Genomic DNA, 25,788 nt, shown 5'->3' with positions numbered 1-25,788 from the left:
CCCTGTGGAATCGAGGTTTTCAGGGGTAAAAAACCTTCAAGTTCATCATACAGCGTGACTGTTGAAATTGATTCAGCAAATTTTCAGCCATACTTTCATAATTTCACGATACTCCTTTTTTTAACAAATTCTATACTTTTTTTCGTTCACTTGTTTACAATAAAGTTCATATAAAGGTAGAAAATGTATCGGGATTTTTTATAAAGCCCTTATTCCTATACTCAACTATAAAATTTTCAAACACAGAAGTACGAATAAATACGATTTTATTTGAATCGTTCTGCGTAAACCGAACAGCAGAAATGACTCTTATATAATAACACCATCTTGCACTGTGCATTTTCAATCCTTTTTAAATAGTTCTCCCTTCGTGACCATATCAAAAATATTGGTTACTAGTGGTTGTCGATAAAAATGCATCGTTCTTTTTATGTATTTTATTCAAAAACGTAAAAAGGAGTGTGATGTTTTGTGAAAAATTTATACGTGATTGCAAAAAGTGGATGCCACTTTTCGGCTCAACGTGCATAAATTTCCACATAAAACAACATAGATAAATAGCTCTTCCCCCAGACTATACAGTCTTACACATCACAGACTGCTCGATAAAATTAACAAAGCATGTAGAAAACTTGGTGTAACTTGTGTAGCTTGAATGAAACGGGAAAAATTTGGTATGGTGGTGTACTATAGAATAACGATGAGATGTGAAAACATTGAGAAACTTCAGACAGGTATAAGGGACATTTATAGGGGTTGTATAAGAATTATCAAAAAGATCGCATTGCAGAAGTTGATACAAAATACTTTCTTTCACCCATCTCCTATTCTTTCACCAGCGCAGATCTTAGCTCACCAAGTGACCGCGCAGTTGGCTGTTGGCGTGCAATGCAACGTTCAAGGGCGTCCCACACGTGTTCAATCGGATTTAAGTCTGCTGATCATGCTGGCCACGGCAGTCGCTGGATATCTTCAGTTTCAAGATATTCCTCGACCACTTGAACTCTATGTGCAGTGGCGTTGTCGAGTATGAAAAGAAAATCTAGGCCACCCGCACTCCTAAAAAGTGCACATGGGTTTTGAGGATCTGTTCTCGATACCTCCGCACAGTTCCCGTACCCCTATCAAAAACATGAAGAGGGGTGCGGCCATTGATCATTATTCCGCCACACACGAGAGCACCGCCTCCACCGTAAGTGTTCTTTTCTTTGATGTTGGAGGAATGGTACCGCATTCCTCGTTGTCTCCAAATGAAATAACGACTAGGATCTCTTTGTAGTCTAAAACACCCTCATTAGAGAACAGAACTGTACCCCAATTGTGAGCGCTCCAAGTCACATGTTCATGGCGCCAGTTTTGACGTGCTTTGCGGTGGTTTTGGGTTAATGGGATACAAATCACTGGCTTCCTTACGTAGAGTCGACTTTAATCGATCGAGCACAGTCGGTTGGAAATGTTTTGACAGTTGATGACAGGATATTGTAGGATTCCGTCTTGCTTTGAGAGCCAGATAACAGTCTGTTCTGGTTGAAGTAGCCCTCGGGTGACCTTAGCCACGTCTTCTTGTAATGGTTCCTGTCTCCTGAAACTGCTTTCATAGTGCCAAGACGAAACAGCGTGACACATTCAGCCAACGTGCCACTCCGTCTTCGACCGCCCGGCTTCAAGTCGTCCAATATCCCTCCATCTCAAAGAATCATCTAAACGACGATGGCTTGTCATCCTGAGTACTGGAGATGTGGTTATTTCACCGAGAAAGCGAAAAAACGGGAATGAAATGATGTGGTCGCAACCCGTGTTTTAATAGGCATGAAAATTTGCATAATGTGCGATCTGTTAGGTGATAGATCGATTTTTATTGGATACACGGAATTTGTATGCCAGGGTGCCTATTATGAAATAATCGCTTTCGGCGACACTATTCGCAGTAAAATATTAATGAGAAACATTTTGTTCTGTTAATTTTGTCTTTTTGGAGAATTATATTTCCGTTTTCCGGTATTTAATCCAATTTGCAAGTGATGTTTCTTCAAGAGCCCAATATAAAATTTTATGAAAATCCGTGCAGATATATCGAGGTTAGTATACTCATTTGCAAATACTTACAAATTGAAATTTGAACAGAATGTATAACCGCGAAGAAAATTTACTTTCTAATTTTTTTCTGTTCTGAGAATTAATGACATACCAACATAATTAGATAAAAAAAAATCCTCTCAAATGAACGCACGCCAAAGAAAAACAAGTTAATTGGAGGGGAGGAGTGGGACAGAAAGAGCAGTATCGGTTGATAAAAGAGAATATCGAAAACAAAAATCCAAGGAAATTGGCAACATGTTGCGTAAAAAGATATCGGTTTCAAGGTGACACTTCTTCTTTATGAGGATAGGTTTCCTCGGACAGGAGAGTGACGGATAACGAGATTTTCAGAGGGTCCGTTATGTCTTTCTTTCTCTGTGCCAGCTGTCAGCGTGTAGCGCATATCAGCCTCGTGACAACTTATCACGATTTACAGCCTCACTCTAGCGAGTACTTCTCGTAAAGATTTTGAGAGATCAAAATAACTACGGTCTCTTAAATGCCCGGATAAATAATTTATTCCTGAGCGTGGCATGTTTGAATATTTAGAATATAATAAAATTTACCTTACAATATCCGGATTAACAGTGTGGTAAGTTTCAACTGATAATTATTTCTATCGAGACTCGCTGTTGTAATAATGGCATTAAGATAAACAAGATAAACTTAGAAAAGAGACCGGTTTTATATTAGTAGTCATGTTTCTATAAAATTCAAGTTTTGACATCGTGCTACAATGAGAATACATTTTTGAGTTGAAAATTTTGGGAATTCAAAAAATGTACTACGTATCTATTCAGTGGTCTAAATTTCACTTTTATTCCCAATTTATGGACATTAATGGAATAAGATAACTCATTTTTAATCCAGGTTATTGTGTACTTAACGAAGGAAATATCCTCTCCCTTTCCACAAAAAAACCCAGCAAATAGTCGACACTATCAGATATAATTAAATTATTTAATGAACCCTTAGATTCTGTCTTACAGCTCGTAGATGAACATGTATGCTCAATCCACTGTAGGATGAAGGCCTCTCCAGCAACTTTTCAGTTCCTTCTGTTTTGTGCAATGGCCATTTACTACCCACGAACTCTTGAATTTCATCTGTCCATCTCCGTTGTTGTCTTCCAGGTTTTCCAGTTTTCGCTTGGGTACCATTCTGTTATTTTCTTACTCCATCTGTCATCATGTCTTCGAGCTGTGTGTCCTGCCCAAGACCATTTCAATTCTTTAGTTTTGATAAGAATGCCCTCATACTGGCGGCTAATATTTTTAGAATGTCCTTCTACACCTCAGCATTAATTGTACCCTTCCCAAATTCAAGACGACCAACTCCTCTATGTCATTTAAGATGTAGAATATTTCACTGCGGAGACGGGTGTCAGAATGAATTTCTTCTCCTTTTCTCCGTCTAACATTCTGCTGACCGTCCGTACCACACAAGTTGAGTTTCGATTCATCAGAGAAAATGACACATTTCCACTGATCTTCATACCAACTAGCATGCTCTTTTGCCCACTGCTTTAGATATTGTGCTTTCATTTTTTGTGTGAAAAATTTTGAGATCTGTCAATGAGAATCTTCTGTTCTGGACACACAGACGGACTAGAATCTTGTCCTGCGCTGCGGAAGATATTCGTGGACGTCCACTTCCTTTCTTTTCTTTAGGCATGCCACTGTTGACTGATTACGGTGCCCTCGTAGGTAGCATAGTTGGTCGAATCACCGTAGCATAGTTGGTCGAAAAGACCCGAATCTCCACCCGGAGATTCGGGTCTTTTCCACCCGAATCTTAGGGTGGAAAAGACCCGGAGGTTTTTCTCCCGGAAACTCGAGTTTTTCGTCCAGCAAAACAACAACTCGACCACAGAAGACACGCAATTTACAGACAGTATACACGGAGCAATATGGGCTTAGTTACTGCTCGTATTTATCACCACTGTAGATTCCATTTCCTTTCGTTGAAGAAAAAAAAAAATACCACACTGATTCTGGATTATGAATAATCCAGAATCAGTGTTCTCGTCTCTCTCAAAGCATAAGATTATTATGCTTTGAGACTGGAGACGAAGATGTTTTAATTCACGGAGAGGTAAAATTGAGGAATCATAACAGCGAAAATACAATACTTTCCTTCCTTTTCTGATGGTATCCGAATTCATTGATTTCCACAAGACGTGAAAGAACATTCGTGGCCACTGTTAGATGAGAGGATATATATATTGATAATGCTGGAATATTTGAGGAAGACCATTACCGTTGCAAAAGTGATTATCTTTATCTTAATTAATTTGTAAAACCGTTTACAAATGACTTAAGACAAACTTTTATGTATTGAATCTCGAACCATCCAGCGAAGTCAGTACCAACTAAATTCAGATAAAAAAAAAACAAGTGAACTATCATGCTGATGAGCGCGAACTAATTTTACTGAGCCATTCAGCTTTGATATCAATGATGGAAAATATGTTCCTCGGCTTCTTTAATAAAGCGTCAGCTTCCATGCATAGGGTTATTACCAAATAATTGAGCACATTCAAAACTTCATTATGAGTAAACTATTAAACTGTATGGGCTATGCAAAGGTCTAATTTATGCTTCTTTTCCTTGCCAAACAACCTGAAAGAAGTGAGAAACAGGTTCATCACGCTGTGAAGTACATTGACCCGAGACCCTATGGGATGAATTCACATATCGTTTGGATGTGGTCATGATTACTTGTGGATCCCCCATTCAACACTTACACTGAGTGGTTTCATTAGGTACACCTACTCTTTTCATGAAATGGAGCGCTCCACCACCAAGTAACAGCATCATATATTCTTACCATGCGATGTAGAGAAGGTGGACAGATACGTAGAGACGTTGTACGAGTGCAGTTCGGTATTAGAATAGGTAAGACGAAAGATTTAAGTGATTTTGAATGTGGCATGGTAGTCGGCGCCACACGCCAACTAACATTCCATGAAGATGTTTTATGCATGAGAATTTCAGAAGCTGCACCCCTGCTGGGGTTTTTACGTACGACCGTGTTTCGGGTATATGGAATTTGGTCTAATTATCAATAATATCCAACCAACGGCGATTCTAAGATCGGAAACAGCTCGCTGATGCGAAAGACCAATGGAGGTTGAAGACTTGTTCAGGGAAAGGCTACAGTTGGTCAAAAACAACCCAACAGAACAGTGGTAACAGAAAGAGGCATTTCACAGCGCACAACTCGTCGTACCTTGCCTCGGATGGGTTATTGCAGCCGAAGACCAAACTTAATTCCACCGCCAAGTGTCAGCAAAAAACAAGAAGGCACAGTTACAACAGACTTAGGAACAACAACAACACTAAACATGGAGGATTGAAAAATTTGAAAAAAAAAAAAAAACAAACAAACCAGATAGCTCGGTCTAATGAATCCCGGTTCCTGCTCTTTCAACCTGTTTTTAGTGTGCTCAAAACAGCATGAGTCCGTGGCTTCATTCTGCCAGGTGTCAGTGACGCGGGCTGGTGGTGGCAGTGTTATGGTGAGGGCAGTGTTCCGTGGTGCACACTGGGCCCCCATTCATAAGAGTTTATGTAATAATTGTTCCCGATCAGACTCATCCGTTTATGGCTATAGTGTATCCATCTGCAAATGGGTTCTCTCAACAGACTCGATTGAAAGGATTTCAATGCGCCATGTCACAAAACTATATTGTTAAAAACTGGTTCCAGTAACACGAACATGGAGTTTTGCACCCATCCAATTTGGAACAACTGGGGGAAGCAATTTTGAATCTACATGGACTAACATCCTTGTGGCATGTTTTCGGCATGTCGTTAAGTCCATGCCACGATGAATCCAGGTTATTTGGAAGACTAAAGGAGTGCCTACTAAATCCGAATGAAAAGAATTTATTATGTCAGTCAGTTGAGTGTTCACAGGCTGATTTTCTTGTAGACTGAAGCATTCCTCCAGTCTCCGAACGGGATTCGAACTCAGAAATCTTCAAACGAGTGATAAATGGCGAAACTGCTATGCTGTCACAGAGGACGAGTTGTAGCAACCAACGCAGTAGTTATCATTAACTTCAAGAATGACACTAATAATGTAGCTTTATTAATGGTATAATGTAGCTTTATTAATGGTATAATGTAGCTTTAACCCTTCAGTCTCAAGCTATAACGCAACATTGAATTTAAGTGCATATTTTAATATGCTCGCGTTTAAATTATTCCGCAAAGTGGCGCTGAAGGTTGCATTCAGTTTTTCCTGTTTTACTTGGTGAACCGTATTAGGTGAAGTTGGCGTGCGTTTCTTTGTGCGGAATTGTAACAGTGGTATGGATTTAATTTGCTGTGAAGTCGATTAATTATTTTAAAAATACAGCATTCATAATTATGACTCTATACGAATAGTTTTCTTCAAGGATTATTTCCATTTAGACTTGCCAATTGAAGTTACTTCTGAAGAGTATCCATAAGTAGATAAAAGTTGACACGAGCTGTTTGTGTTTCCGACGTTCGTCTTCAGCGGTTGTCGGTAAGTGAAGCTTCACTTGATTTGCATTGTGTTGTATTATAATGCGTTTTAAATAAAGTTTTGTAAGATGTTTTTCTTTGTGAAGAAGAAGACCCAAAGGTAAGTTGTGGAGAGATTTCTCCTGATTATTTATTTTACCTACTAATGCAAACAGACTTCTGGAGGTTAATCAAAGATTTTAATAAAATATTGCTTTATGAAAATTTCGTTATGTGAACCACTTCTATTGGTAATGTGTCTGCAATGGTAATGGGGGAACTCAGAAGATTTAGCGTGACAGCTGATTATTTCTTCTGGAACCCGTACTAGGCCTCATGTGCCTCAATATCTCTTCACCCCTGTTTTATCATCGCAGATTCTACGTGACAGCACACTGGGTTCGTCACTTTGCTGCCATTTTCATTGGCCTAGTCGTAGGAGGGAGCATGTTCTTCCCCCTCTAGAGAAACCTGCCTTCTTCGCTGTAACAAACAAAGCGCGAGTTATTTGGAGATTTCAGCCTGCACTGCTTGTGTCCAAAGACATGATATACACAAAAAGCCACATGAATTGGAGTAACATAATTGGCACACTGTGGACAAAGCAGTCGATGAGCAGGAAAATCACAACAGCATATTTTGTTTCGGGCGGGGATTAAAATCAATCAACAATAAAAAAGAGCTAATTATGTTAAAATTCATCAAGTGGATTGTTTCCTTCTGTTAATGGTATTTTAACGACAAATGAGTCGATAACTACGACTCTGTGTAGTTTTACAAAAACATTAAGTAGTTGTCAAGTTTTTCTGATATTTTCTAGAGGCTTTCTCGAGATTCCTTCCCCCCCCTTCCGCGTAAGACAAGTTTAACTTAGCAGAAAGAAAGACCATTAATGCTCTCAACAGCAACGTGAAAATGATGTATGCATAAAAAGAATATTTAAGAAGGAAATAGATATCAGTGTTTAGATATCTAGTTACCATACTTGCCAAGTTTGTTTCCATAAACAGTTTTTTTTTATTATTTGAAAATATATAATCGTGGTCCTTTTTTGTTTGTTTAGTGCATCGTAATACGGCAACAAATTTGCACGGAACAGGAACTGCCAAGCCAGTTGCAGCCCTTCGTGACAGTATGGCGGTTTCATCACTTATTCATTTGAAGAGGTCCGAGTTCGATTCCTGTCAATGACTGGAAGGATTTCATCGTTAGTGCGTGTGGAATCGTTTTATTTTTCTGTTTGTTTTTGTCAATTTTCAGCTGAGACGTAACGATTTGTCAAGTGATGTCAAGGAGAAGGAAAACGCCGCCATGTTGAAGTGGAGGGGGTACACAGTTCTGGAGTATTACTGTGGCGTAACCTAACCCTTTTTTCACTAGCCAAAAATGAAAATCTATTAATAAACCCTCACTCCTTTTGCTTGAACCGTCCCAAATTCGGCCACACTCTAAACGCACTGACTCGGGTGTGCCCATGTTCTGGAGTTCAGCCGCTTTTTTCAACTAGAGGCTGTAGTTATCCGATATCATGTGGAGTTTGTATTAGAATTTCTCATCTAAGTTATTCTGGGTTTTTCAGCTTGTATAACACGGAAATGAACACACACTTGTGCAAACATTTTAAAGTGGCAGAATATCGCTAATTCATTAATGCACATAAAATCGAAGAGCAACGGATCAATTACAGTGTCGCGTGATGTATATATTTTAAGGGCTTAAAGGGTGATATTGTTGTACATGTTGGCACTAATGACATTGAGTAGGAGATCTGTGGACTTAACAAGTACAGGTCAAAGTCACGAGTTAGGGTTAAATTTGAAAGTATCTGCAATTCTGCCCAAACACGATAGGAGGGAGTATATGATGAGGACTTGTTATGAAGGCTTTTTTCCAACCTGATTTGTAACTACCGATTTCAGGTGTACGTGCTGGTTTTCCCTCGCAAGTATATGCAAACACGCTTCGAGTACACTCATATACGTTACTGACACTTCATGACGTGTCACTTCTGCGAAGTTTGCATTATACAATCCCAACTGTGAACCATTAAGAACATCGTTTACTCGAATCAAATTCCAATGATTTATTTTATGGTTTAATGTTCATCGATTTTAAATTATGCGATTTATGAATGCAATGTGAAATAAATTGCCGTATAAGCATATTAACGCATGATTTGACAACTGAAGTGAAGTACTTGTTTAAATGGATTATGTCGTTGCTGATGAGCGAAAGACATTTCATCATGCTGCGTGTATTTCCATTGTCTGAATATTTCTTTTAACGTAGTTAATGTTTAAATGAAGTGCACTTACCTGATTAGCAAATATCATTCCAACAAAAGCATATAAAACATGTAAGAAGTTCTAAACTTAATTCGCCATTTCTTAGCAAAAATGTTCGTAGAGAGAGAATGCTTCGTTCAGCCCTCAGCCAAATTTCTTTTCTTTTTTTTTTTTTTTATGAAAAGAAACACACCCGACTCTCAACTGATATGTTACACACTAGAAGGGAAAACTATTCTTTGTTAAATTCAAGAGGCAAGAGTATAATAGAACAGTGCTATCAATATTAGAGAGCAAAAAAAGTATCGTTGACCACAGAGATGTTAATGGGAGAGCGTCTTTAATGACTGGACTGATGCCATGTTTCGGACCACTTATGCCAAATCAGCAACACTCATGATATCAAAATAAAATCTTGGATCTGCTGGATACTATAAAAAGAGCGAATCCCTCGATTTAATGCCAAAGGCACCGCCCTCGAGCAAACATGTTGAGATTACAATTTCAAAGGCGAAGGAGGATCAAGCCATAAATAAACTACTCAATAAGGCCATTAGAGGGGCGGAATTTTGTGAAACTGATTCCCAAGGTTAAAAATCTTGGGGATCAGCTTTTCGGGGAAGATTAATTTTGTTGGAGATGAGGTTAAAAACCCAGCAACCCAACCTCATATTTGCAATGCTACCACTGAACAATGTTGACGTAGAATTATCTTTGATTCCCTCGTACAAGGTCAGTTCGTTCTCAATGCAATATCCATATCACAATGCAGTACCATGAATGTATCTGGCATAAAGCCCTGGCGTAAGGTTGTGATGATCTCCAAGGATCCAATTGACACTTGTAGGTCCATCATGAAGATTAAAAATAAATGTCTAAACCAGGAATTGTATTGGAACTGTTCAGGTTTTTCCTCAAACCTGAACAGTCCCAAAAGTACAGCTGTTAACAGTAAAGGGGATTACCTCAATCAGTCTTCGTATATAGTCCGTGGAACCACAATAACATCACAGGTTCGAGGAAGTAACCACAATGCAGTCCAACAGGCCCATCATTGTGGTCTAACCCTCCACTGGAGCCCTAATTTCTCCGATACAAGCTTGCCCGAAAAGCGTCAGCGGTTTACTCATAAGTGGCAGGAAATGTATAAAGCTTTTCTACTGAAAAGAAGCTGGACAGTACTTTTCTGCCATCCTCCCGCCATTGTAAGTTGCAAGCAAGTCTACCATAACTTTACCAGTGTATATTTACCTTTTGTAGTTCGTACTCAAGCTTAATGGCAATGAATGTTGCATCGCTATAGTGGTGATATTGTAACTACTGACATGAGGATAATAGACCAGTACCGGCAGGAATTTGTAGTTATTTTCACCTAACACTTCATATATAACATAATTTACTTACACTGTCTGGAGATGTGGAAGGTCGTTAAATGCTCCGGGTTCAATGGTTTTCAAGCTTTTCAGCGATATTAGATACCTGAAAAAATGAAATCTGTTCAGAAATTTAATAAAATAATAACTGAATTGCTTTTTGTTATCATTTGTGATAGTTGAAAGAGTATTTTTAATTTGCACAACGAAACTGGTTGTGCAAAGTAAAAAACAAAACCAAACAAGTTCCGGCATTATTCGCAAGATGCCAGAAAATCTCTCTACCCTTCCCCCTTTCCTTTTCTGAATGTGAACTTCTCTAAAACTTCTGAAACGAATTTAATATTAACATCGAGCTTTTCCACTGAAGGATGTTGTTCAGCAAATACAATCTACCTCCCATCTCTTGCTTTGATATAAAACTTCCTATACCCCTTTATAACAACCAATTATCTTCTGTCGCCTCATTTACTATATCTTCCTGCTATTTCTTAGTCCTTTTCCCATATATCCACAGTGCTTGGTTTAAGGGCCTCCGTAGCCGAGTGGCCAGGAGAGGTAGTGCAGTGGCACACGCTCTTTGAGTAGACCGGGATTCAAGCCCCTGACTGATAAATATGGCCGATCTACCAACCCGCACTGGACCAGCGTGGCAGATTATGGTCCATTTCCCTCAACATGAATCGTTGAGGCGGCTTCCATCCTGCAGTGGGTTGATAATGGCTGCAGTTTACCTTTTTTTTTTATTTGGTTTAACGAAGCTGAATGTTTCAGTTGTAGAGAGGCTTTTCCATTCTCTTCTCTCTTCTAGTATGCTTTTCTATCGAGATATGATTAGCCGATAACATCAGGTTTCTTTAACCCTCTAAGATTGTAAAGGCTGTGTGACCAGAGAATAATAACAAATTGTGGTATTCTTTTGGAATTATTTTATTTAATTTTAAATGTTTATTTAATACGCATTCGTTAATATACATTCGTTATTTAATCATAAACTTTTCTACATTAATAAAACTTAGAATGTACCTTTAGTCCTGTGTGTATTTGTCTCCAGAAGAATAGCTATGTCCACCTTTCTTACACAGCCAGTATTCGTCACTACAGCTCTTTGGGAATTAACTTTGCTGCTGCCGGAAACAAGAGTCAGCATGAATTGCTTTTGTCAAGGTCTAAGTACAAATAAGTTTTAACTTGTCTAACAAACAGCGCTCACTCTTGTTGGCCTTCAACATACATCTTGCATAACAGTGACTGCAAACATGTTCACTTTGCTTGGGGGAGGAGTTAGAAATAAGTATTGTAGATCGCTTTTTACTTACTGGTGTGATTCAACATTACATGCTTTGCTAAGGTGAGACAGCACGGATACACTTTCGCATGTTTTCAGCAGTTGAATCTGCAGAGTGATCTTATATTAGCGTTAATATTTCTATGCGAATACTATTGGAAAAGACGAATTAGCTGTAGAAACTGTGAAAAAAGTATATTCTTATTTATTTCATAGTACCAGGATTTTCCATACATCTGTTTTTTTTTCATTTATTTTAATTCATTTAATTTTGAATAAACTAAATCTATGATGAAATGTCTGTAATTATAAAGCCTTAACGAATTTAGGGTGACAAGCCTCATGTTACAGGAACTATAAAGCATCGTACAGGTGGGGGCATAACCCCAGTTTGTTACTTGCCTTATTGTGGGGGAACTTCACTTTCGTTCACGGGTTCTGCTTCCCCACCGATGAGACCAATATATCAGACCCTCTGCATGAAAGACAGCATGCACTTAAAATAACTAGTGATATACTTCTTTATTGCAGCAGTGCTTTTTATTGTATAGTACAATACCAAGACAATCCGTGGTGGCGTACCTGCCTCCACGATAAGAAATCAACGCACTTAGTTTCTCAGTGCTACGTACAAACTCTACAGGAAATAGCCAACAGGGGGCTGAAGTGGTTAATGAAACTCAATATTTGGTAGAACTGAACGTGTGATCATCAATTGGTTTGCCCATCAAGGAGAAGAAAATGTAGATGAACTGTATGGTGAATGCGGAAGGCATTAGTACGTAGAAGACCTTGGTGAAAAATCCAATCTCTGAAGTCCAACTATTAGCATTTTTATAGCAACAACTGAATGTGTATTGTTCTAAGTAGTGCCATGAAGGCATCGTTGGTGATTTCCTTAATGGTCTGAATTCCATGAATGTTAATCCTTTTTATGCATTTGTACTAATAGATTAATACCGCACGTGGCATCTAAATCCAAGACTAGATCTGAGAATTTTTTTGATGTTTTTCGATATGAATTTTGTGACTTTGAAAACTAGTGCAGAAAAATTTTCTTCGTTAATGAGAAAAAACCCTGGTATAAATCACTACTTAAAATTTACATTTTGTTATGTTTTTGATTAGTTTTTAAAATAATGATATTCATGAAAAATATAGGAACGTGATTATTTAAACATTGCGAAACGTTGATGTAGGTCGCCAAAAATGCACAGGAAATTTCATTCTTTTGAAGTGCATTATAAGTCTGCTTGAGTAATGAAATACTTAGACTACTTCAATAAACCTTCGTAAAATTTAAGTAAGGTTCTGTTTCTATGCCCCAGTACATTCAAGTGGAGAGTTTAAAGGTAATTAAGTAGCGCAACGATCAATGGGAATTTATAAACGGACAACTTTTGGATTTATTGGCTCGTTAGCATAAAAGACAATTATTAAATATATAATGAACATTTTCAATACCATGAACAACTTTAGGATGGGAAAATTTATGAACAGTCAACGAGGGAAATCCTGTTGACATATTCATAAAATTTCCTATCTTAAATTTGTTCACGGTATTGAAAATATTCATTATATATTCAAGGAACAATTCTCTCAACACTTACGTTAATTATACGAATAAATGTCCCATATTTAATATTAAATGAAATCAGTGCACGTGGATTACCATTCACGAATGCGCGTGAAAGACCACGAGTCCAAAATAGAACATTTATGGAATTTGCATTTAACCTCATTTCAATAGTGTCAGACTTAAATTTATGTTTAATAATCTCATATAAATATCTCGCGTGTGATGAATAATCTCATATTTGCCGAAATTTATCTTAATAAAATCGAACAGTTATATTTAAGACCGTTTCTTCCAAGTCTAATATTTTATGGTAGATACTTGGATGATATCTTATTGATTCGGGTTTTTTTTGGGGAGGGGTTGTTGATGACTGTCGACTTTTCCTAATGCGTTATGTTGGAGACGAGAATTGAATGCATGACAATCTTTTAATAAGTATTTATTTATATAATTTTAATGTAATTTTCGCTACTGATTTCATTTAATATTACACGTGGGACATTTATTCGTATAATCACATAATCCTTCTAACGTGAGTGTTGAGAGAATTCTGTTCCTACATAAAGGTATGAGGTTTCCTTTTATAGTTTATAATAATAACATTAGTAGGTATTTGATATTCAATCTTCAATGTTATTATAATAATAACATTGAAGATTGAATATCAAATGCAGTAATTTCTTCTCTTTTTAGGTTTATCTGGAGATCGGGAAGTGTTTCATAATATTCACTATATATACAGTTCACACCTTTCGGAAATATTTATCAGAAAACCTTAAGTATATTAGTATCAAAAGCTAAATGATCTGTAGTGAATTTACGAAAATTATGGCACGATAGTGTAAGTAAACAGAAGTGCAGCGATACTGTACTTAGTAAGGCAAACACGTTGGGTAAATATTTAAAAGTAACGGAAAAATAAATTATTAGTGGGTTAAGGATAAGTGTTAAAAAAAAAAAACTTATGGATATGGAACCCTAATTATTTTTTATACTCCGTGAGATTAATATTTATCGCACGCTAGATCTAGAAGTTAAAATGAAACATTCCTACTTACACATCTCTCAGTGTTGTTGAATAAACCTGAAGAGCTCCTTCTTTGAGGACTTCCAGAGGACACTTAGTCAATTTTCTAAAATAAACATGAAAAATAAGAAAATTCAGAACTTTCTTACTTTATAGTACATCTTATGTTAAATTTATTACTTGGACAGTTTTGTAACTTTTTCTTTAATAGAATTTAAACGTTGAAGTTTCTTTTGAGGAGCAGACAGATGGGGAATGCTAAAAATGTAAGGGTTCTACAGAATATTTATCAGATTTTAAGCGAAATTCACAAGCTGCCACTTAAACGCTCATAAGAAGAGATCTGCAAACAAAACCCAGTCACCAGAATTAGCTGTGAAAATTGCTTAATACAAACAAAAAATAGTTTAATGTAATATTACCTGTACTTGTCATCGGGATCATGTTTTCTCTGTAACGCAACAACATCCAACTGTGTGGAGAGGACGTGGTATTCATTCATGTCTTGACCAGTACTTCAAGTTCATCAAATTTATTTACTACTTTCGAAGAATTGGTGTATATGCAAGTATATCTGAACGAACCTGTTCTTACTCTTAGGGTAACTAAGAGTAAGAACAGGTTCAGAATAAATACACAGCGCATGTATTTTCTTGTTCCATGATGACCCACAGCAAGCATTAAAATTCCACCTTCCTGGCTGCTGCATGTTCCAGTAGAAGCAGTGCAAGAATCGCTTTCACTTCTGCCTGCGGCTATTCTTAACCTATTAGTCAGTGTATCTCTCCAAACTAGTAGTTTCTAACTCACCTGCCATATTCTTCGATAGCATCAGCTATCTCTTGCACCCTCTATTTAAGTGTGTCCCATCCCTGTAGTTGCAGTCGCTCCTATTAACAAGCACAGACCATGCTGATGAAAATTCTACCCCACGAGCCTTGTACAATCTCTCCAGGGCCGAATTGGTTGAACGACTCTCATCATCATGCACTTTCTCCTATCTCTGGACTCCTATGTCTGGACAGAATTGAAGACACTTTCAAATTGAACTCTAACTTGTGACTTTTTCTCAACGTTGTTCTGTACTTGCTAAGTAAGTCCTCAGATTAGTGCCAAAGTGTCCAACACTATGATTCCATATCGTTGGATTCCGTATGGCCGAAAATCCTGGTTCAGCAGACGCTGTCCGTTATTTTTGAAGTCCATTAAATGGAGAGTTTGCTGGCATGCAGTGGCTTAGTTCGGTATAATATATTAAAGGGGGAAAACGTGTTTAGAATAAGTTACCGTACTTAAATTATGGTAAACAAAGTCCGCTGTTTATTTGAATTTCATGCAAATATATATCCCTTTACAAAATTTTTCTAGTATGTAGAAATAGTAAATATTGAATTTAAGTTAAATTATTTTGTTGATTTATCCCTTCGGTATTTTATTTATGGTTTTTCTCTTTTTTGTTTGTTAATACAAAAGACGAAGTTTCAGATATGCATCTAATAAAGGAACAGAAAACAATCCTGGAAACATTTAATAATCAGAAAGGAACTTCAAAACAATTTGCAATATTAATGATCAGGTAGAGAAATATGATTTACTCCGACTAGCTTTTTTTTCCTAAAGGTGAATAAATTAATGCTTTTCCTTACTAAAAGAAATGAAATAAGAAACAAATTAACAAGAAGAAAGATTGAATATCAAATTAATATCGCCATACTTCTAATTTATTCATGACATTGCAAAGAGACTTACAGTTCTAGTAGTAAATAATCAAGACCATAAAGTATTCAGATAGTTTGGAATAATTTCTTTGTTTCTGCATTACGCATTAGTGGAAGCGAATTCATTCGTAAAACCTTGATGTGATAAGTTTTGAGTGCGCGAATCATCGTGTTTAGTTGATTAATACATGGATAGCACTTCAGGTAGTTCATTTTTTAGTTCTAGAGTTGTTTGAAACTCAACTGGGTTGCTGAATCCAAAAGGATGAATAAGAAAAAAAGTAGAAATTGTCGAAGTGGGCACATATCCCCGACGGAAAATTGGAGGTAACCTTGATGTCTTCAAAAAAGTTAATGATCTACACAAAAAAGGGAGGCTAAAATTGATCCGGTTCTTCACTACGTTTCTGAAGTAATGAAGGCTTTGACCGAAAAACGTCAGTTGAAAGTTCAGCGATGTGGAAAATAAGGAAATATTTTTAAGAGATGCTTTTAGATTAAATTTGTAACAGTTTAGATTGTGAAAGTTAGGAGGGCATAATTTAAAGAGCTTTAGTAGTTTATAAAATGAAAGAGAAAGGGAAAAAAAAGTACAGGAATAATGGAAAAGCAAAAATATTGATACTCATGTGCTATGATCATAAGTTAACTGATTTTCGCATTACATCACACATGAATAAGTCTTTAATGTTTATAGAGCTCACAGTATTCTGTAAAAAATGAATGCAGAATTCGAACGAGGTCATCACCTTCGCTATTTTAAATAATAAAAAAGTCTTTATTAACAGCATTCATCTATCTCCCAGAGACGTTTATTCAACGGCATTTCATATCAATAAAAACTGTGCAATGAACTTCAACATATTTAAGCGCATTATGGCCGTGTTACCCTTGCGCCATAAAGCCAATATATAAACATAAACCCACAGAAGTTTAATTTTTTTGTGGGGAGTTAGTAACCATCTAGTGGTATTTGAAAATTGAAGTGTAGGCGATGATCTCATAGCTAGATTTCGGAACATTTTAACATATTTATTAGTTTTCAATGTAATTGGGAAAAGAATTAAACTTTTGTCCATATTTAAAGGCGCCCATTAAAACTGTTGTTTGTCTTGTCTGTCGGTACATAAAATTAAGTCTTTCTGAGTATATTTAGTTCGCTGGAATTTGTTATTTTGTCGAATTCAGTGCCGAAAATGAATTCGGCCAGTGGGGTCTATCTAAAGGAGTGGTCAAGCGCCAGAGTGCAAATGCACTTGGGTGGACAATGTTTATGTCCATGACCACTTTTGCAATTCTTTAACCGCATATGCGGTTAAAGAATTGTATTCGTTGTCAAAATAATTGTAAACTCCTCGAACTTTGTGGTCGTCCTGGAGACCCAATCTTTGCGCCACTCTCCCGATTCTGCTCCAGGACTGCATCTTTCAGTGTGGAATGCTCTGGTTGCGAGGGAAGTAGTGTTACTGGAGGATTAAGTTATAAGGAAACCGGAATGTGTTAATCCTTACATATTAAGATAGTTAAGGATTTCAGAAATGCAAAAATATCTTAAGAGGCAAATGAAAATCTTTATTTTGTTGAGAAATTAATGGATATCAAAGTAAAATTGGTTAGAATCATTTTAAAGCAAGCATTTGTTCTCTAAAAAAGGTTAAGAAAACTTCTAATGAAATTAATTTCTCTTACTGTTCAAAAGAATTGATCTTATCCAAGTGAATAGTGAAGAGAATACTTTTCGTAAATAGAATGCCAAAAAAACTCCCTCAAATACCAGTATTTTCAATATCCTCTTTCTATATATACACTAGACCCCGATTATCTTACTATCACGAGTGATGTTTTTTTGACTTCCATTAGATTTCTTCGCTCCAATGATTTTCATCCGTGCAGTCGGCTATTTGTATTCAGAGTTTCGAAAGTTTTCTTTCATCCCTGAGAATAATCGCATTTTTTCGTCTTAGAGACCTTTCTGGAGCTTAGTTTGAAATGTATTCTTGAAGATAACTTTAAAGACGATTTGTACGTTTATAAAAAATTCAGATACTCAGAGTATTATGTGCTAATGTAGAAACAAAAGTTAGATTCTAGCAAGAATTCAGTGAAATGAATGAGCCGGACTAAATGAAACAAAATACCACGACATTAAGTAGTTGTAGCTCACAGTTTCATGTGACTAAATAGTGAAATTCTACGTTAGATTTTTCAGCGCACGGATGGCTTTTCCACTCACTCAGAAACAGACAAATCAACTTCCTAGCGCGCACCCTCCCTTCCTTCCCACACGAGAATGATATTTGTGTGTTCTGAGGTGAAAATTCAAAGCTGAACAAATCTTTATATGGGCGATTAGGAATTTAAAAAATTCGCAAAAGAAAATAAAAGGTGGAAAAGAAATTCACAACTGTTCTCTGTTCGTGTTCACCCTTAAAAAACAATATGAAAAAGTATGTCGCCATTAGAATACAGTAATATGTTCAGTTTCCTTCGAACTTCCTTATCTCACCATGCGAAAACTGCATTAAAAATTGATGTGTGGATAATTTAAAATATCCAATTTCCACAGAAAATTAATTTTTAAAGAATCACAAGATTCCTCACTAATTAAAACAGTGCTCAGCGAAATTACTTCCATCAATCGAAATGCGAGAGTTTCTTCACCTTAAAGAAATGGGTTTTTATTTGTGTATTTATTTCATTTTGGCGATAAGCTTTCCTTTTTTTCTATATTTTCCAAAGATATGATCCATTTGTCAAGCTTCTTTGAATTCCATTTTAATTTCACTTTTATAAATTAGGTTTGCAGTTGATTTTTTTGTTCATTCACTGACCTCGGTCGCTACTTAATTACCTCAGCGAGAGTAAATAAATTTCTATTTATTTTTATTAATCTACAGAGTTAAATTACTCTTACTCGTAGCCTTATTACTTTAAATAGATTATTTCTTGAGAAAATTCGAGATATAATAATGTAGGGTAGAATAAAAATAAACAAATGCATGGAATCATGATGTTCTGCAAACAGATGAAAAATAAGGTTACGCTGAAAAAGGTATAGGTTATTTATTTTATTGAAAGTACGAGATTCCTCTTCCTCGTAGTTTCCTCTTACATTGAATAGGTCATTGCTAACTGTCCTGAATGTTAACAGGGACCCTTCATTTCTCCTTTCAACCATATTTATTATTAAGCAGGATGAAACAAATAGCTCCATTTGCCGAGAGATCAACACCAAAAGTCTCCATCCTATCGAGAAAATGACTGGACCATCCAAACTGGGCAATCTTTGCTACTACTGAATTTTAAACAAAATTTAATATCGCGTGGCCATTCTCGCGTATCAAATAGCCACGAAAAGATAAAACAAAAATGATTATATATGATCCCGTGATAGTGAATGATGAATCAAAAATTGAGTTCTGGTACGTCCTCTTTTTGTTAGTTTACTTTTACCATTAAAATATCAGTCCTGGAACTTTGGAGACAGTTTCTAACAACTAAAATTAATTAGCTCCCATTTTATTTAAAATGATACACGTAATTCTCGGTATAGTATGTTTATTACATTTTATAACGGGATAAATGAATGGTAATTTATTCTGATATGTTTACAAATAGAAAGTTAACGAAGAGAGGATTTGAACAATGTTGAACAGCTGTTCAATTTCATATAATTAAAGTTCACTCAAAACGATTATAAAATGGCTTTGTTCAGGTAATACTCTTATTAAGAGGAGGGAAGACAATTTACTTTTGTTTTTAATTTTCGCATTTATTAAATCGGTTTGTAAAATTGCTGAATTCTTTTTTTAAAGGACTAATATTTCAAAAACATTTTAAGACTGAATTCTGAAGACGGTTTTCACGTGCTTTTTTTTTTTAATTTAGTCTCAAAGAGACGAATAAATATTTTTCTAGATTTTATTTTCTAGAAAAATATTTATTCATCTTTCCTTTTTAATTTGAAGAAAAAAAGAATGATTTTAAGAGAGAATGTCTTACGAGGGAATGCAAAGGAAAAGTACAATATTTCAAGTCTGGTCTAGGCTAGAATGAAAAACACCGGCCACTATTTTTCTTTAGACTTAGAACTTTTCTCTACTGATACCTTCGTAACTATCACAAAAGCAGGGAGAACTTCTAAAGTTAAGAAGGTCAATGTTTTCTGCCGATCTGATTTCGAAAAGAAGTATTTCCGTTAAGCACCCTTACTATGGAAACAGGGGGATCAAGACGTTTTATTTTCTCAAACTTGGATCCGTACTCGGGTGCATTGACATAAGAATCTTCACCTCAGAAAGAAGAAAGCTTTATTGCCAAGGTGGAAAGTTTCACAACGACAGATTTTAGTGGCATAATGGGATATTCACTCGCTAGCTACCACATTTAACTAGATACCTCAAAAGTAGCTCGAAACCATGTTCATAGCTGGTTTTGATATTAATTATGTATTTAACTAGTGCGCCCTGGCGAAATTGTTAAAAATAAGGTAAAATTTGAGAATAGGTCTAAATATTTTACTTAATTCTTTTATTCAATTTTACTGCTAAATAAAACTTGTTGCAAAAGGAATCAGGTCAAAAGCTTTAGTCTTTGAGTTCCTAACGAGGGACATAAGCAAATTATTATACAGATATTTGTACTATAACAGAAGCTCAAAGGAATCATATTGCTGATTTATGACCAGTAGAATCCTAGGGTAAAACTGAAACAGCTATAGATTGTTGGGGAGGGGATTTACTGTCACTGTTAAGACCCTATGATCTAAAGTCGATATAACGCTTATTACTAGATTACTTTGGACTTCTTTGGGTCCAAAGATGTGCAAAGGAATTTTAATTCAATTTAAACTTTTGGACTCTGGGGAGATTCCAAAGGAATCTTCCCCGAGTCCAAAAGTTTAAATTGAATTAAAATCACAATTATGAAAAACTAATGGCGTTATGTAGTGCTACACTTTTAATAAATCATCATAAATCAGTCAACGTGCACTTATTTCTTATGAGAAGCGAAATTTAGGATTCAGGTTTAATACAGCTGTTTAAAATATGCATTGAAAAAAACATTCATCAAACTACCACTTGACGAAACACAGAAAGGAGATCATGCACTTTGTGCGATGAATCGTGTTGCTCTGGCAAGATAAATTTCTCCTTTACGAGTGGGAAAACCAAATGATCCGTTCAGAGAGAGAATCCAGAGACGAAGAACAAAAAATGCTGTACTTCATCACGTCTTGTGTCATTAAGGGAACAGTTAATCATTGTGTCGAGGCTTTCTTGGGTAGAGTACACTCTTCTCACTGTTAATTACATTCTTCATGAAGTATCTAAACAAAAAAAGCTTTCTGATATTTAATCCAGCGAATTGCTGAATCATGTTATTCTGTTCAACAAAAGACCGAACAAAACGTTATCAGTGAAATGGTGTAGAAAGTATTTTGTAAACAAAAATATTCCACGTGTTTTATTGAAAGTGATTTCTCTAGCATATTTCCGGAAGTACAATAGTGAGTTGATAAGTTGTTTCGGTAGATTGAAAACTGTTTATTACTCTGTAGTAATATAATGCAAGCAAGAGAGAGAATACACTACTGAGCAGCGTGTGTTTTGTGTGAGAAAGGTTTATATTAAACTAGCAGTTTTGTTTGCGTGCAGAATGAGTTAAAAGTGAGATTTTCTTGAGAAAAAAGGTTCAGAAGGATCAAAAGATAAATTTAGAGGTTAATATAGTTTGAATAGTTCAGTCTTTTCATGTAGTTCTTATTTTTCCAAAGGAATATTTTAACGATAGTGTCATCTCTAATCGATATCCTAGACGATAAGTTGACTAGACTATTGTGGCCACTTTAATCACGCGATCTAAATTTCTCTGATTATTTCTTGTGGGATTTCTTGAAGGACTATGTCTAAGGAACAATCGACATACCGTTGAACTGAAAGGGAAAATCTCAGCTGCTGTGGAGGAGACCTCTGAAGAAACGCTACCTGCAGTTATGTTTAATTTCAATCGATGTCTGGAATGATCCTGGATGCACAAGAATCATAAAATGTTTTTGCTTCAATAATAAACTGTCTTACGTGTTCAGTTCAGTGTTTTAATGACACTGAACTGAACAATGCCAAGTCAACATATCAAAAATATAAGAATATAAAATTGAATAGTTTCTTGATGATCTCGTGAAAGAATAAATTCTTATTTATGGGCTCATTGAAACACGTTTTAAAATGATTAGTAGTTTTCAGTGTTCTACTATGCACTTTAAGTATTAGAATTGCTAAATTATTCAAGAAAGTGGACTTCTCCTGCATCTACCTTGTTTATTTTTCTGCTGTCCTTCATAGCTTTATATTCATCAATAACTTCTTTTTGAGTTGCAAAGTCTTTCAGACAGACAGCACACCGTCTAAGTAGTACTTCATATGCACATCGATCAGCCTCCCTCACCAATCTGGTTGCCCTTCTCTTAACCATGTCTTTTTTTGTGTGCCTCCAGATCTGAATACATTTTTCCCAATGTGGTTTCCACCATCGTCATAAAAACGCAATATAATCCTCCTCCCATACTTGCAAAGGTCTTGTCAATCCTAGACAAGGTGCATAAAACAACAGACAACATTTGAGAACGAAAAAAAAAGAAATGTGATAATAAATTAAATTAATAATTTTTTTTAAAAAATTAAAAGGAATAAAGTAATAATCAAAAGTATTTTATTTGGAGTTCTAGTTCATTGAGTTCAAAGTCTCTTCCTGTAAAATTAAATCACATTGTTAAATCAGTTAAAATTAAACTTTCTTATTTAATTGTATTTAAATCTTGAATTTAATTTCAACGCTACTGTTAAGGAGTTATTTAATTACTCATCTGCCACTCCCCATAAGTAGCCAAAATTTGCCCAATTTCCAGAATTATTTTGGAGTAAGTTTAAAGCTCGCTGGAGAGTCATTTTTGTAAATACTTTTCAGAATATTCTTTAAGAAATTACAGCGAGTATATAAGTTAAAGTTTGGCGAAATAAAGGCAACTATCAGGTGTTTCTTTCACGCTTAAATGTGACAGCTGTGCATATCGACTTATCTTCACAGTGACGAGCATCGACTGAATCAAAAATTTCTATCTGCTTTTGGCTATTTCTCCAACATCTCAAAAACTGTTGACAATAATGCAAACTCCATTTCCTTGCCATCGTCCTTGAACTTCTGTACAACTTGCATTTTACACGTGAAGCCTTAAATCCTGTTTTAGAATTCTGTGGTGCTGTTTTAGCGCGTGTTCCAATTTCCTGCGAGAGGCGAGGAATTGACGTGGATAAACTGTGCCGAATGGCTGCTGTTACGGTTCCTCGAGTTGGAGACATTCGCGATTGTCTAGCTGTATTTTTGCATTAGACTCCTGACTTGAAGAGAAGTTTAACTTTGCCAACTAAATTATTAGGGCGTAAGGTTTCATTTATTCCTGGCAAACGCAATTTCAGATCTTTCAAAAAATGAAATTAAAACTGTCAGAAATCAAATCAGTTCTTTGTCTGTATTTCGAATGTGTGCTTTGTTTGCAACACTTCATGTTGACAGTAACATCCCTATTTATAATTAACCAGCGAGGGAATTCTGTAGGTATTCCATGCCTGTTTTCGGACCATATTCCTATCAAACACAGTTTGACAGTCCTCCTTCGAACAAGAACGATTTAAAGCACTCTTACAAACCCAAACTTCGTTAGACCACAAGAACGATTTTAAAGCAACGACTCGTTACACCATGCCATGGTTCAAAATCTGTGGCTTTTGCCAGCACATGTTTGGGGCATTTCAAACATGAAACTAATATATTAAAAAATAGTGAACGTTTTTTCGTGTTCTAACCGTTAAAGATTTTGTTGACGAGATATTCGGCTCTCACTCAGAAAAACTGGCGTAGTAATGCCATAATCTACAGATTACCCATTACTGCGTGTGTCGATTTAGGGTAGCAATTGCATTTCTGGAACCTCAGCAAAGCTCTCTTTAATGTCCATCTTATATTTTGATATATGACAGAACTAATTGTGTGTGGGCGTCGTCATATTAAAAGCAAAGATCGCCCACTGTAAATCTCATTTTATAGCAAAAGAGCTGACGTAAATCAATCCCATCGGCTCCATACTGGACTGCTAAGCATCACACTTCATCTACTCGCTCATAAAATTCGCAACTTTTACTGACTAGCGTCCATTCTCCAAGGAAGTAAAAGCGTGAAGTGTTTTGATATATAGAATCGCCTACGTGCTGAGATACAAGATCGAGACCTTGACACATTCGTTATATGTAGGATTATTACCATTATTACCAACACTGATAATATCGAATATAGCACAAACAAGTCTACGTCAAAACGGAGAAGGACATTGTTAAGCAATATCCTTCTTATGGAATTAAAGGATGCTGGAATATCTTTAAAAAGGTGTGTGAACACACTTGCGAATAGAAAGCTACTCCTTATTTGAAACGTATTTCCTTGATTCGTGTATAAGGTAGCCATTTTTCTTTCACTCCAGACAAAGATTGACGAATAAATTGAGAGCATAAGTGATAGCGCCCAAATATCCCGGTGCTCCATAATGCGAGGTATGGATATTATTGGGCTGTGTGGTAGTTGAGCAGAGATGGTGCCGAGCAGAATGCGATGGCATGAACCACTGGATCCAAAAACCGTTAAGGGATGTTCCAGGTTATTAATGGTAAATGCAGTAGAAGACTATCTACTTATGCAGAAACTTAACTAGAGAACTTAGAAGGAATTCGGAAGAATTCCCAGAAAATCTATAACTCAATGTATGCAGGAAACATCATGCTGATATCTGGAACCAGAAAATCATGCTGTGCAGAAGATTCTAACAAGAACTGAAGTGGAGATTTTGGAAATGGCATCACATCCACAAACTGTCAGCAGAAGACTGCTACAGTTCGTGAAAAGTATTGTTGGGTGGATGGAGGACTGGCCTGCCATTTTAAGTAATTCTTATTGTCGGGAAAATTTGATTTTCAAGTGGGAGGATCTACCAACAGGCGCAACTGAGGGTCCACAGGATCCCGAGGAAATAGCTGAAAGCAGCCAGAGTTTGATACAAATTACCTACTCTAAAGTTGCCTTAAAGTTACTGTATGGTGTAGAATGTCTTCTGACAAAGTTATTGTACCACTCAATTTGTGCGTTGCAATGAATAGTGAAACATACCTTAACATGTTGCAGACTTTAATTTCAGCTAAAGTAACTGTCAAAATTTAGAGGACGTTCTGAATTTGGTCAAGTGACTTGATATTACTTTTCCTAATAGATGGATTTATAGCAAAAGTAGACGAGTTGGAGGACATTATCCGGGAATTGAGTGGATCTGTTCTCCGCAGCTTCCTTTCACGCTCTATATGCAATCTATACTCAGATTACGCAAGGCTTGTGAAGAAAAATGATGGTAAATATTTTGAACACTGACACAACGTATACAAACTTCTGATGATGACGATTCTGTTATAAATCAGTTAAGCATCCAGCGAGTTATTTTTGAGGTGCCGCATAAGCCTTAGGTTTCCTTGCATCATACGGCCATTACTAATACTAACTATCACAAATTTAGGAATATGGTGTGATTTTCTAATCACGTTGTACATATGCACACATATGTGTATGTCTGTATATTAAAGATTAATATATTGAAAAGTGAGCTGGTGTACCATCATGCATAATCAAATTCTTTGCCGATTTCCAAGTGATACGTCTTCCGCAGAAAAAAATGTACTGACAATCGTATGTGGGTTATCTTCGACCCAGGTATGAGTGTTTCGGGACTTGAAATTCAATTTCTTGTAAAACATGATTCATCTGTAACCAGAACATGGGGATAAATTAAAGGTCAGGTGTAAAAAATCTCAAAATGACTTACTGACAAAAGTTTGCCTTTATTCATCTC

The 25,788-nt window shown here is 36.2% G+C and overlaps 1 protein-coding gene across 1 annotated transcript in view; it reads right to left on the bottom strand.

Moving 5' to 3' along the window:
* Positions 1-25,788, bottom strand: part of LOC150084586 (lutropin-choriogonadotropic hormone receptor-like) — a 240,562-nt gene that overhangs the window by 28,014 nt on the left and 186,760 nt on the right. Inside the window, exons 2-3 of the mRNA XM_090376297.1 lie at positions 14,159-14,233; positions 10,265-10,339 (exon numbers count right to left, since the gene is read on the bottom strand). Of these exons, the coding sequence (XP_090232423.1) occupies positions 10,265-10,339; positions 14,159-14,233 (150 nt within the window). The remainder of the gene's footprint in view (positions 1-10,264; positions 10,340-14,158; positions 14,234-25,788) is intronic.

Source organism: Mastigoproctus giganteus, chromosome 6 (assembly GCF_048544385.1).
Source record: "Mastigoproctus giganteus isolate SK-2022 chromosome 6, ASM4854438v1, whole genome shotgun sequence".
In the NCBI taxonomy this organism is placed as follows: Eukaryota; Metazoa; Arthropoda; class Arachnida; order Uropygi; family Thelyphonidae; genus Mastigoproctus; species Mastigoproctus giganteus.
This window is presented reverse-complemented; position numbering and strand designations above follow the sequence as displayed.